Source organism: Notothenia rossii, assembly GCF_949606895.1.
Source record: "Notothenia rossii genome assembly, chromosome: 3".
Classification (NCBI taxonomy): Eukaryota; Metazoa; Chordata; class Actinopteri; order Perciformes; family Nototheniidae; genus Notothenia; species Notothenia rossii.
The window spans coordinates 52,788,267-52,802,651 of NC_136901.1; the positions used below are offsets into that span (position 1 = coordinate 52,788,267).

Sequence of the window (14,385 nt, forward strand, 5' to 3'; positions counted from 1 at the left end):
CAACGATGCCAGGTGGTTCCACAAAAAGACAGTGCCCCCATTGTTTGGAAAAATCAAACTGCGCAAATCGTAGATGCACAAAGGTAAATATAACTATATATATATATATATATATATATATATATATATATGTCTACTAAAGTATTCATAATACAGTCTATTATACTGTCTCTCGGACAAAGCCATTTTCATACATAAATGGCAGTTAGTTTTGCCTATAAAAATCTCATTGTTTTCTGCAAAACCCAATACAATAAAAGTGGCGAACAAAGTGGTGACTTTTTTCTAATAAAAGATGGAAAGAGTTTTGTCACTCCACAAATGTGCATCACAGTATAGGTGTTTTTTAGAACATTACATTTACTGCATGTGTCTGTTCCATTGAAAAGTTTGACTGTTGGTTCTTTTAAATAACAATATTTTGATTTTAAAAAATGAATAATATTGTATTATGATTATATATGAGGCCATATAATGGACATTCATAGTGTCAATTAAAATATGAATTGCTACAAATAGTTAGATAAAGTGAATGTGGCCCCTCTGTATACTGTTAATTAGATATCCTAACTTGGTTAGCCTGCTGAATAAATGATCCGGTACATTTACTTGGTAGCATATTTTGTCAGTCTGTACAATCAGTTGAATTTAATTGATTTTCCAATTCATTTTTTTGGGAAGTATTATATTATATTATAATATATATGGTTAAAAGAAAGAAATAAGCAATACTTTGTTTCCCAACTGTTTATAACTCTCTTTCTATCAGAAAAAGTAAGTATGTCCTTCCTACTCCCTCTTTCCCTCTCACTTCCTCAGTGTGAAGGATTTCCGGCAGAAAGCAAAAGAATGGGCCCAAAAAGTACACCGGTCGAGAAATCAATCGAAGATATTCGATAATTCTGCCCTGGTGGTAATAAACATTTTATTTTATTTTGGTCAGCCATTGAAGGTTACTGTCCCACAACATTAGATAAATATTAATTGAATCTATATTGTACAGGGAAGGAACAACTTTTGAAATGTCATTCAATTATGTGTCAAGATTTCATTAACCCAAATGCATTTGCAATATTTCAATAATTAGCTAGTATAAATATAAAAAACGATACATTGACTTTAGCCCTGTCAACATTGTTTGCCATTCATCCCCACCCCCCAAAGCAATTTTAAACTAAATGTTCTGACTCACCAACCAACATCAAAGAACTAGTAGCGACGTATGGTATCCTCACGTTGCCTACGTTTAAGCCAGAAGGTCAAACAACACACAGATTAAAACGTACTGCCAACTCTCACTTACACTCTGCACCTGCATAAGAGGATTTTACTCTCCATAACAGCAGTAGGCAGAAGTATGTCTTCCTCATTTCAAAAGGGACAACAAAATACATAAGGCTCTAGAAATAAAGGCAATGTTTGTGATACACTCCTTAAAACATTTTCACAACACTCTCCACTCAGCTTCTCGTTGGGAATATCTGAGTAATAGAACGACCAGATGAGATAAGAAATGAAAAGACTTTGTGTGAGCCTTTGGACTGTAGTAGTTAGTTTTCCTCAAGTCCGTTTTTCTTCTTGTGCACAGATTTCCTTAAGCTAGCTTATTTTTCAGACAGCTCTGCTGCAAATTCAACATGTTGAATCATCAGCAAAGGTTGTTGGGAATGGCAGAAAATGCCAATGATGCGGGACACACCACAAAAACATGGCCGACGGCCAATGCGGTGTGGTTAAGAGGTGTCTCCTTTGGTTCACTTGTAATGTGGTAGAGTGATTATAACTTCATGGCAGATGCTAATGAATGGCAAAACAGAACAGGAAAACAATTGTCTCTTTAGAAAATAGTAGTGGTGTTGCTCTGATGTTTCTCTCTGATTAAGACACACTATAGAGAGTGGAATGACAACTCTCTTTTTTAAAGTCTTGCCTTTTTAACACTGCCTGGAAAATCTATCTCTGTCTGTATCTATTTGTGTGATGTTTGTCTATATGTTTTTCTTTGTTTTTAAGGTCGAAAAACTGAAGGCCCTTGGGTACTTTCCTCTCCTCTTCTGGGGGAAGTACCACAATAAAAATAAGAAGTGGACGGCCCAGCTCCAGTGCCCCTTCGAGCTGCCACTGGTAGCCCATGCGGTCCTGGAGAAAATGGTTTGCCTTTTTGAAGGCTTTTTAGAAGGTAGTTCACAGAACATTCATGATTCTTTATTAAGTTTAATCCTGTATTGTGTACCTATCCAGATGGATCAGATAGAAATGTCAGTTAGATAATATTTTAGACAACCTAAATTGGTTTTGGGCAATTCATTTATTCCTTTTTCTTTGTTAAACTTTAATATTTTTTGGTTAATCATATTTTCAACCCTGCACTACATCTTTAATGTCTTGTTTGTCTGCTTTGTTTAACTTCAAAGCATGGGATCCTGAGACAGAGGGTCTAGGGCAGCATGAAAGGACTGGAGAAGAAGATGACCAGACAGAACAGGGGGAGGGAGGTGAAATGGATGAGACTGAGGGAACTACTGAGATGCAGGAGATGGAGACAGAAGGGGACATAGAGACACAGACAGACAGATTATTGAGTGAAGGACTGGAGAGAGGAGAGCTGGAGGGACAGAAAGACTCAGAGGAAGAGTTTGGACCGGTGGTGTTAGGAGAGATGGAGGCAGGCAAGGAGAAAGAACAGGTGGTGGAAGTGGAGAAAGAAGAGTTTGAGGCAGAGAAAAAAGCAATCGACAGGTAGGTCTCAATATAGAATATATGATGTAGAACAATGAGGGAAATCTTGACTCTTGATACAATATGAGATATAGAACGGTTAAAAAAAAGTGCCAGTGTAAAAAGAAAAGTAGCACCACCAACTGGCCTCTAAGCCAGAAGATTTTTCATTCTTTGCTTTTCCAACTTTTTCTTAAAATGTAAGTGTTCTCGCAAGTACTTCCCTGGTTTGCAAAGCACACACCACATGACTTTTGCAATTAACACTTGTTTTTTGTTTCTCTTTATAGAAAGAGAGCTGTTAAAATATCAGCAAAAAAGAAGCGAGGCAAGAAAAAACAAAACAAGGAGGAAGGTATGAAAAAAAATACAGGCATTACAGATCTGTAATAAAAAAACTATACAACTTTTGACATAATAATAGTTATTTTGATTCCTAAAAAAAGCTTTGTGGCATATGGAGATAATCTGTGATTCACTATGTGGTCATTTGTGGTACCCAAGAGGTGCATTATGTCATATAAAGTATGGGAAAATTATGACATGCATTTGTTTGAGGCATTACAAATGGTGTTTTTCAACTTGAAAACCCAACTTAAAAGTTTGCAAGACCATACATGATATCAAGTTTTGGATTTATGGACAATTTAACTTCATGTTTCTTTACAGTGTGTGAATATCACAGCAAACTGGACACGTTTCCAGTGCAATCTGTGTCAAAGACACGTGAAAGTAAGGTTAGTAGCTATATTGTTTGCATGAAGTACACAACAGGTATGGACCTTCAACACAACAAACATAATAGTTTTCAAATTGTTGAATTTTGTCAGAAATTCAACAATTACATGTTGAGCTGTTCTCTGGGAGGTCTTACATTAATCCAAACATTTACCATTTTAAAATCCTGGGGGATGAAATGCAATGAAGTATTAAATTATAAATTAAAATAATTTATATTTAGTTTTTGTCCTCTATTCTGTTTCAAAGGGCTGTAAAGAAGTTCTGGTCCATTGGCTGCCCTGCACTGCATGGTAAGTTCAGATTTCTTGTTTAACTCAATTGTCAATAAATTGACAGTTCGGCCTAATTAATAATGGAGTGTAACGGGTACACCTGTATGTTTGTATACCTTATGTATGCCATGTGATCTTTGTAGTGTATCTGTGACTCTGGTTGTTCTATATGTATACCTGTGTTTATGTGTATTCTCTCGACTGCCCAAGGCAAATCTCTCCCAAGGGAGACAATAAATCTCTATCTATCTATTTAAGTTGTCAGTTTTGCCATGAATTGTGAGTTATTTAAGTTCATGTAATAAGCACCTGCACCATTTTAAGTTCAGAAATCCGAGAAATCAGGGTTGCTTTGTAATTATAGACTGAGAGAACTTAAAGAGGACATAGTCTGTTAATTTCCAGGTTCATTAGTATTACGTTTTTCCTTCTGAAATGTTCAAAAAGCTCTTTATTGTTCTCATACTGCCTGTGCTGCTGCACCTCTTTTCACCCTCTGTCTGAAACCAGAGCCAACCGCTTGGATACGTCCTGCCCCTTAGTCTATTACGTTTAATGTAGGAATTAGTTTCAGTCAGGTGTGTTGGAGAGAAACTCTGGGGGAACTTTTTCTATTAAGCTTTTGCAGTCCCTTTACATTCACAATTACGTAATCAACACACTACTGGAAATGGAAAACCCCAAAAAGCACGATTGGGCCCTTTTCAATATGTGGCATTGGTGATAGCCTAAAGAGAGATGTAGCTTTGTCAACACCTAAATCTAATGTTAAGTGTGTTTTTACTAATAATAGTTACGAAGACTTAAATGACATGCTAAATTGTGACCAGCTTGAATGTCAACAATGTCCAATATGCAGTTCTCATTCATAACACTCCGTTCGATGTCTCACTATGGGATGCGCCTCATCGTGGAGCAAACAGAAGCATTAATCTCATTACGCCAATCCTGATTGGCTGGTGATCTTGACGTCAGCGTCAGGGAATCCACCCCCTATAAGTAGCTTGCGCTACGCCGCATGCGTCATTCAAACACCTCTTCTCGCTTCAGAGCACATCTCTATATTGGTAGCCGGGCTAGCTTAACAGTCCACAGACTGAACCAAGCTATCCAAGCTAACTTCGGTCGACGGGCGCTCGCCGGCTACTTCTATATATACTTCTGCAAGAAGACTGTTAATACTAACACACCAGTTAGTATTGCAAATCGACCTCGCCGTTTTCTCCTCGGGAATAAAGGTAAGGTTTTGATTTTTTCAAGCTAGCAACACACGTGTTGCTAGTTTGTCTTCCCTCACTACCGACACCACGGTAGCGAGGACGTTTTTTCTTTTTCTCTCTCACACCAGAGAAGGGGAAGATAAAAAGGGTATTAACACACCAGTTAATATTCTTTGAGAATAAAATTCTACACCGTTGTTTTTTCTCCGGATTAACGACAGTTGGGGAAGTATTTTTTCTCAGCAACGTACCTGTTACGAGCGGGTCCTCTCCACGCCGTCACCACGGCGACCGAGATGGACGCTTCTCTCCCTCACACCAGAGGAGTCAGGGACTCGGAGGCTCGGCTCTGTGGCTGCAGGTTGAAGATATCAGGCACAGACTCACACCAGGTCTGCTCGTCCTGTCTCGGGCTGGAACACGCCCAGGAGGCTATCGACAACCCCGGCTCGTGCGGACATTGTGCCCGCTTCACCATCAAGAGCCTCCGCCGACGGCTAGCACGCCAAGCTAGCTTGTCGGGTCAGGACTCCCTGATGTCCTCTGATTTACCGGACGGAAATCAGGACACGGGAGCGTCCACCACAGAGATGGAGCCCCGCACTGTGTCGGTCTGGGGCTCATCAGTAGTGGCAGCTGCAGAACCGGAGTCCCGCGCCGTGTCAGGCTGGGACTCGGTGGCAGCGAGGGACGTGCGAGCGGAGCCCCGCGCTGTGTCAAGCTGGGGCTCCCAACTGGACCTCACCATGGTCTCGCCCGCGGATGATGTCCCGGAGTTGGACTACATGGAGGACGAAGAGGATGAAACCTCTGGATTCCTCCTGTCCGACTCTGATGAGCAAGACGATGATGTCTTCGTGTCATCAGCTCAGGCTGCAAAGCCGGGAGCGATGGCTGCTCTCCCGGGCGATAGCACACCAGCTTCGCCCTGTCTGAGTATAGACCTGCAGGCCGTGTGTCAGCGTGCCGCAGCCAGAATAGACATCCCATGGCCCGAAATGGCCAAGGAGACCTACAGGTCCCGTTACGAGGGGAAAAATTTGCCCCAAGCAACGAGGACAAAGAGGCAACTCCTGCTGGTCTTCCCGGAGATGTTGGATGAGGTGTCGGTCTCGTGGAGAGACCGGCCCTTCAGCAACAAGGCCCCAATCCAGGGTGCCTCCTCCCCTAGACTGCGACGGTATGGAGAGGCTCGGCCTGCTCCGCATACCGCCGATGGAACCACTGGTGGCAGCTCACCTCCTCCCGAGGATGGCGACTACACCGAGCAGGAACCCCACGCTGCCGGCAAAGGCGGACCGGTTCCAGTCAACCATGACTGAACGGTCCTACAGAGCCGCAGCATTGTCTGCCAGGGCTTTGAACATTTCCTCGCTGCTAACCGCTTACCAAGCGGAGCTCTGCGAGGATCTATCGAGTAATCCTGGACCGGCAGTACTGGACGAGATAGCCGCGATCACGGACATCTGTCTCCGCGTTCAACGCTGCGCCGTCCAGGCCACGGGAAAGGCAATGGGAATTATGGTGGTGCAGGAAAGAGCTAGATGGCTCAACCTCACCAACCTCCCAGACCGGGAAAGAGAGGATGTGCTGGACATGCCCATCGTTCCCGAGGGGATTTTTGGATCTGCGCTCGCTTCTATGCAGAAGAGATGCGAGTCCAAGAAGAAGGAAGACGAGGCCCTCCACCTCTGTCTTCCTCGATGGGTCCAGCCGCTGCCTTCACAGCGGCAGTCCCTCGCCCAAGCTACCTCAGCTGCTCGGTTTAAAGTACCGAAACAGCAGAGGTCGCGGCCCGCCCCGAGTCCCCAGCCCAGGCAGGAGACGAAGGCGAATTGGCCCAGAAAGTCTCCGGTTCCGGCTGCAGCCCAGGCGCAGCCAACCCGGAATTTCGGCCAGCAGGCGAGGAAGAAGAAGCTGGCGGCCTGACAGCCTCCTCTTCTTCCCTCGGTGATGGAGCTGGAAGGTTCCCCAGCTCCAGATGTGTTCCCGCTGCCTCGAGAGATGCCTCAAAGCCATCCTCAAGTGCACCAAAACACATGTCACAATATTGCTCTGTTTTCTCAGATAAAGCATTTTCCGCTGACGCATCCAGGCCTCAGGCTGAGGGCGCAGCTCAGAAAAATGAAAGAGAAAACAATAAAACCAATAAACAGCCCACCATTTGTTCCCCTTTTGAGAGCAGCTACGGCCTCTCTCAAAAGGCGGACGATGAACGGGTCTGTGAAGGCACCGCCGCCACGCGCATGCGCAGTGTCGGTGGGGACTGTCAAATCGGGGTACCACCATGTTCAGACACTAGAGGGCCCCATAACACAACAAATAGAGACTCAGAGGGCAAAAGACGTGACATCTCCGCTGGCTCTAAGGAGCGAACAGTGGAAGATGCTCACAACGTCTGCTTGGGTGTTCAAGACAGTTACACGGGGTTACAGACTCCAATTCGCTGTCACCCCCCCTTGCTTCTCGGGCGTTCTGTATTCACAGGCCCGAGGGGAGTCAGCCCACATTCTAGAAAGAGAGATTCTCTCACTTCTAGAAAAGGAGGCTATATCTATAATACCCGCCGAGCAGAGTCAGAGCGGCTTTTATTCCAAGTATTTCCTCGTTCCCAAACGGGGAGGGAACGGAATTCGGCCAATACTAGATTTGAGGGCTCTGAACAAATATCTAAGAAGATACAAATTCAGAATGCTCACTCACACATCTCTGCTGCGTCTCGTGCGACAAAACGACTGGTTTACATCAGTCAACCTGAAAGATGCGTATTTCCACATCCCAGTATATTACCCACACAGGAAATATCTGAGGTTCGCATTTCAGGGGATCTGTTACGAATACAGAGTACTTCCCTTCGGTCTGTCTCTCAGTCCAAGAGTGTTTGTACGATGTACGGAAGCCGCGATAGCCCCGTTAAGACAACAGGGTATTCGCCTGGCAACCTACCTAGACGACTGGCTGCTTCTCGCACAGTCGGAACAGGAGGCTATTACGCAGACAAATGTCCTCGTAAAGCACCTGCTCAACCTGGGTTTCATAATAAACACAGAAAAAAGTATGTTGTGCCCGGCACAGACTGTACTCTTCCTGGGTTCACACCCGCCTGTCAGCGGAAAGAGTGAAAGCTTTCAGAGCTTGCCTCGCTCATTTCCAGCTGCGCAAACATGTTCTTTTCAGATCATGCCTGCGGTTACTGGGGCTCATGGCGTCAGCCATCCTGGTTGTACGGCTGGGACGGTTACACATGAGGGAGTTTCAGCGCTGGGTAGCCGCTCTAAAACTAAACCCCGCGCGTCATGGAGCACGGAGAGTGATGGTTACTGTGAAATGCGTAATGGCACTGCGCCACTGGCTGCACCCGACTTTTCTGGTACGGGGCGTGCCTATGGGTGCTGTCCTTTCACGGAAGGTGGTCACCACAGACGCATGTCTGACAGGCTGGGGAGGTATTTACGAAGGTCGTCCGGTGAGGGGTCTCTGGAGCCGAGACCTCCAGCGGTCGCACATAAATTACCTGGAGCTTTTAGCGGTGTTCCTCACCCTAAAACGCTTTCTGCCTTTTCTCAGAGGACACCATGTCCTTGTGAGGACGGACAATACGACCACAATATCGTATATAAACCGACAAGGGGGTTTGCGCTCTCTCCAGTTACACATGCTGGCACGCAAACTGATCTTGTGGAGCTGCGGCCGTCTCCTCTCTCTCTGAGAGCGACGCACGTACCGGGTGTGATGAACCTCGGGGCAGACCTGCTGTCCCGGGGTGTACCACTATATGCAGACTTGACTCTACATCCAATGGTTGTGAGCCAGCTGTGGGTGCGTTACGGCCGAGCCGCGGTAGATCTGTTCGCATCAAAAGAAAATTCTCACTGTCAGCTTTTCTTTTCAATGCGCGATCAAAACGCACCATTAGGCGTGGACGCGCTCGCGCACATTTGGCCTCCGGTCCTCCTGCTTCCTCCACTAGGTCTCTTTATGACTGTAAGTGGAGGGTGTTTGAGGACTGGTGCCTTCAAAAAGGGCACACCTCTTTTCAATGCCCTGTGGGAGTGATTTTATCATTTCTACAGGACCTAATTGATAAACACAGAGCTTTCTCCACGATCGAAGTCTACCTGGCTGCTATTGCTGCATGCCATGTGGGTTTTGAGGGTAAGACGGCCGGCCAGCATCCTCTGGTCTGCCGTTTTATGAAGGGAGCTCGCAGGCTCCTTCCTGTTTCCAGGTCACTGGTGCCCTTATGGGACTTGACAGTGGTTTTAGATGGGCTCACTCGAGCCCCATTTGAACCCCTGGAAGAAGCTGACATGAAGCACCTGTCACTCAAGACAGTGCTGTTACTGACCCTGGCATCCGCCAAGCGAGTCAGTGACATTCATGCGCTATCTGTACATCCTTCATGCACTCAGTTCGCCCGAGGGTTAACGAGAGTGTTGCTGAAGCCCAACCCTGCCTTTATACCTAAGGTGGTTGGTTCATGTACCCCCTTTGACATTGAGGCATTTCCTCCGCCACTGTGTCCCTCCGGGGAACAGCAGCCGAATTTGCTATGTCCAGTCCGTGCTTTACGCACTTATATGGACAGATCAAAAGAGTTTCGTCATAATGACCAACTCTTTGTGTCCTGGGCTAACCCTCAGAAGGGCAAGCCTGTTACTAAGCAACGGCTCTCTCACTGGATTGTGGAGGCAATTGCTTTGGCTTACACGAGTCAGGGTCTGCAGGCACCTTCGGGTTTGCTTGCTCATTCGACTCGTGGTCTGGCTACATCCTGGGCTTTGTTCAGGGGTGTTTCCATCCAAGACATTTGTGCAGCAGCGAGCTGGTCCTCGCCGCTCACTTTTGTCCGCTTTTACAGATTAGACGTCTTTGCTCCCAGTGTGGCCCATGCAGTGCTGGGCCCCCTGCTGAGTTAGAGCTCTAACTGTTAAGTTCTGGTTGGTCTTGGTGACTTTTGAGATAAGCTCGTCTGGCAATACGGGAGCTACAATATCCCATAGTGAGACATCGAACGGAGTGTTATGAATGAGAACTATAGGTTACTTACGTAACCCCAGTTCTCAGAGTAACATGAAGTGAGATGTCTCACCAGACGGCCCTCCTTGCTATGGTGAAGCGAGAAGAGGTGCTTATTTTGAATGACGCATGCGGCGTAGCGCAAGCTACTTATAGGGGGTGGATTCCCTGACGCTGACGTCAAGATCACCAGCCAATCAGGATTGGCGTAATGAGATTAATGCTTCTGTTTGCTCCGCGATGAGGCGCATCCCATAGTGAGACATCTCACTTCATGTTACTCTGAGAACTGGGGTTACGTAAGTAACCTATAGTTATGGTCATCATTATTGTTGAAGGAATCAGGTGAACTGCTTATCATAGAATTAAAATAATGCAGTTTGGTTTGGGGTAAACAACATTTAAAACACTGCTGTCCCACAGACAACATAAAAAAAAAAAACACGCTGAATACGTTTCTGTGGTTGGAAGCTTAGCAGCATAAGGATCACCCTCAGTTTCCTTGGAAAGTCGGAACAAGAGTAGGCACTAAAGTCCCGACCGACAGGCCTAGCATCCAGGATTTGAAAAACAGACCGTTATGTGTATGGGACTTCTTAGGGTTGAGAAGACATTTGAAAGGATTTCGTATACTCAACATATTTCAGAAATTGAAAAAAAATGTCTAACTGTTTGTTTTTTTGCCTTGTTTTTCTTTCAGCAAAAAGACCTGGCCACCATCCTGGGAACCGCACATGAATATAAACATGAAAGTGTCCTAAATGTTCGTTGTTGTGTTGTAAATGATGAAGTTCTGTTGACGAACTAGTTCATTTCAAAAATCTCATAAATAAATCATATATAAATATATTTGAAATCAAAATAAAAGTATTTGTTTATAAACATATGTTTCATCATTTACAGTGTTAGCAAGGCACTCACCATATTGTTCAATACAGTCATGATTGATACAAGTTATGATTGATACAACTAGTAAATCTGTCAGATTTGACCTGAAGACAACAACCCAACTTTGTAGGCTGTTTTTTTTCCTCGTTGCTATTGATATCAATTAAGAAATTAACTTATAGGGACAACAATAGCTGGTCAGGTTCAGGAACTTTCCAAAACGACAGATCTTATAAGACAAAGTTTATTGCTCACCTCTGTCCGGCAGAAGCCTCTTTCAGGTGTAGATTCTGAGACCATTTGGGACTCCAGCCTCAAGTATTTTGAATAATTGATTGTTTGATGGTTGGAGATCTTTAAGGTATAAGAACATTTTATGCCTTCAGATGTGGGCTTAATACCTTTTTTAACTACGAAATACACAAATATATACACTGAGGGTCAGTATTAGATAACACTGCTGTGTTCAACCCGGTATCAGGGCAAGATGTGAACATGTGACGATTTACCGTGCTGGGAGACGTGAAGATGTCACGATTTCGTCCCTTCAAACGTGACAGTTACACGGTATTGTGAACATGGAGAACCAGTGGAGAAATACCCGGAAGTGCCAAGCAAATAAAATAAAACTTTATTCCGAGTGTGCTTGCTTTTCTCTTTGGAAGTCATCACTGTTGAGGAAATATTTTCCAAGGTCCATAACTTTGACCCAGTTTATCAGTTTAAACTGTCTTGACTGAGCACACGCACCTGTAACCTTGGCTGCTGTGCTCTCAGTGTTCTGTCTCCCTGTTCCTGCCTTTTGGATCAGCTGATAGAGGAGTTATGATTATATCTTGTTATGCACAATGTTGATTATTCTCTCTGAACTAGCTAAATACATGGGTCTAGGGTAGAGTTCTTCAGAATTGACGTGGCAACTCTACCGTGAATTCAGAACCTCTGGCTACTGTGACATGTGATGTGAATTCTCCGGACGATACTTCAAAATAAACCATCAGTGTTTGACATCAAAGCTCCTGCTCTCCTCATGTCTCTCTGAGTCCTGACTCTCCATTACTACAGAGGTTTCCATTACAATCACATAAATGCATTGTAATACAGGGTTCGGCTGCATTAAATAGTACACATCTGCCATAGTTATTTATTTATAGAGCCCTGACGAGAAGACTTCTGGACAAACTGAAGAAATGCCGCCGAAACTGAATACGTGACGTGGATCATAAATATTTCAACAATTAAACAACATCTTACATTTATTTTCACAAAATATGTCTCCTTGCAGTATAAATACTAATTCGGCTGAATTTTATATTTGATATATATTTGGTAGATAGGCTTTATTTACCCCATAATGGTGCACAGCTAGATAGATAGAAAATGACACCTAGTGGTTAAAGCACACTATTGAAGATTTTAGGGGGAAAGGAAAAATGATAGAAATATAGAAAGAATAGAAAAAATCAAGAAGATGCTGTAAGTGATCTCTCCAATAAAACTGTTTAGTGCCAGATGTACACAGATATTAATAGGAGGATGTGCAAAACAGACAAACTAATAAGGCACTATTATATGTATTTTACTCTTATAAGATGTAGGTAGATAGTATAATGAATGTGCAGAATATGACAGTTTATTGTTGAGGAACCTACAACCCAAGCTTTTCATTCATTGCATAACGTTTTTTATGTAGTTGTGTATATGATACTGTATGTCAATAAACGGAAATCCTGAAAGGGATGTGCAAAATAGCCATTATATACAGTCTTTAATTAACTATTAGTAGAGAATAACAAGTAATGAATATACTTTATAGGGATCTGCAGATAAATGTTTAGTCTTTTCAAGCACCAACTATCAAATATCTCTCCTGATTGTTGGCACTTGACAATCACCTTCCCTAAATTTTACTCAGGTGTAACTGAAGTCTGATTTAAGGGTGGTTTATATTTCACATCATTAATCAGAATGTGGTCTAGTTAATAAAACATAATATCAAACAGAATATTACTATTAACTTTATTGTGAAATAAATACACACAGCATACAATACCATAATAACATAATTTGTATTATTAGTGTAGGACATGTATGCATGTATAACATCTGAATATGTGTAGTTTTATTCAAGTTTTCACATAATTTTACAGGATATTGGTATAATATTTCACATTAATATCTGATTTTCAGACAGAAAGGTATATCCGTCATTTAACGGTAAGCTATTGAATTTCTGATTCCATAGATGTGTCTCCCATCACCCAAAACCCCTGAATATTCTCTCAACTCAGTAATTACATTCTTATATTCAAAGAGAATTAAACAAATACAAGTCCCTGTCTGTCAGCTGTGCACCATTATGGTGTAAATACAGCCTATCTACCGATTGGATCAAATATAAAAGTCAGCCGAATTAGTGTTGATACTGCGAGGAGACGCATTGTGTGAAAATAAATTGAAGATGTTGTTTAATTGCTGATATATTTATGATCCACGTCACGTATGTTTCGGCGGCATTTCTTCAGTTTGTCCAGAAGTCTTCTCATCAGGGCTCTATAAAGAGAGAACAACGGCAGATGTCTAATATTTAATGCAGCCGAACCGTGTTTTACAATGCATTTATGTGATGACTTCCAAAGAGAAAAGCAAGCACAATCGGAATAAAGTATTATTTTTTTTTAAAACATGTTTTCAGATTTCATATCGCATAAACACCATATCCCAACATGCTTTCGGCTAAAACATCCAATCAGCTGAGGATCACACGTCACATCACTACGTCTGTTTCCGGTATTGTGTTTATGACGGATGTATTTTGTTATACACACATTCCTTCACATTTTAATTTACATTAAAGTATTTCGCGAGGCCTTCTAAAAATGTTTTAAATATAACTCGGGTTGTAGTCGAAGAGTTTGTAAATTAACATGAACCAAAGCCGTTGCATGGCAACACAATTGCACAACGTCACGTCCAGTATTTCCACAACCACACACATCGATTTAATACATTTAAATCTGTTTACCACTGGTGGATGAGTTCTCATTCGTAACACTCCGTTCGATGTCTCACTATGGGATGCGCCTCATCGCGGAGCAAACAGAAGCATCAATCTCATTACGCCAATCCTGATTGGCTGGTGATCTTGACGTCAGCGTCAGGGAATCTACCCCCTATAAGTAGCTTGCGCTACGCCGCATGCATCATTCAAACACCTCTTCTCGCTTCAGAGCACATCTCTATTGGTAGCCGAGCTATCTCACACAGTCCACAGACGGAACCAAGCTGTCTAAGCTAACTTCGGTCGACGGGCGCTCGCCGGCTACTTTTATACTTCTGCAAGAAGACTGTTAATACTAACACACCAGTTAGTGTTGCAATCTACCTCGCCGTTTATTTCTTCGGAATTAAAGGTAAGGTTTTGATTTTTCAAGCTGGTAACACACCTGTTACTAGCTTGCCTTTCCTCACTACCGACACCAAGGTAGCGGGGACGGTTTTTTCTTTTTCTCTCTCACACCAGAGGA

The 14,385-nt window shown here is 43.4% G+C and overlaps 1 protein-coding gene across 1 annotated transcript; it reads left to right on the forward strand.

The window, feature by feature from the left end:
- Nucleotides 1-1,920: 1,920 nt before the first annotated feature.
- LOC307032963 (uncharacterized protein) lies at nt 1,921-10,731 on the forward strand (the record flags this gene model as incomplete). The annotated part of the gene is made up of 6 exons (XM_079671234.1): nt 1,921-2,179; nt 2,415-2,739; nt 3,009-3,073; nt 3,388-3,455; nt 3,706-3,749; nt 10,671-10,731. The coding sequence occupies exons 1-6, from the start codon at nt 1,981-1,983 to the stop codon at nt 10,729-10,731; spliced, it is 762 nt and encodes a 253-aa protein (XP_079527360.1). The 5' UTR covers nt 1,921-1,980.
- Nucleotides 10,732-14,385: the final 3,654 nt, after the last annotated feature.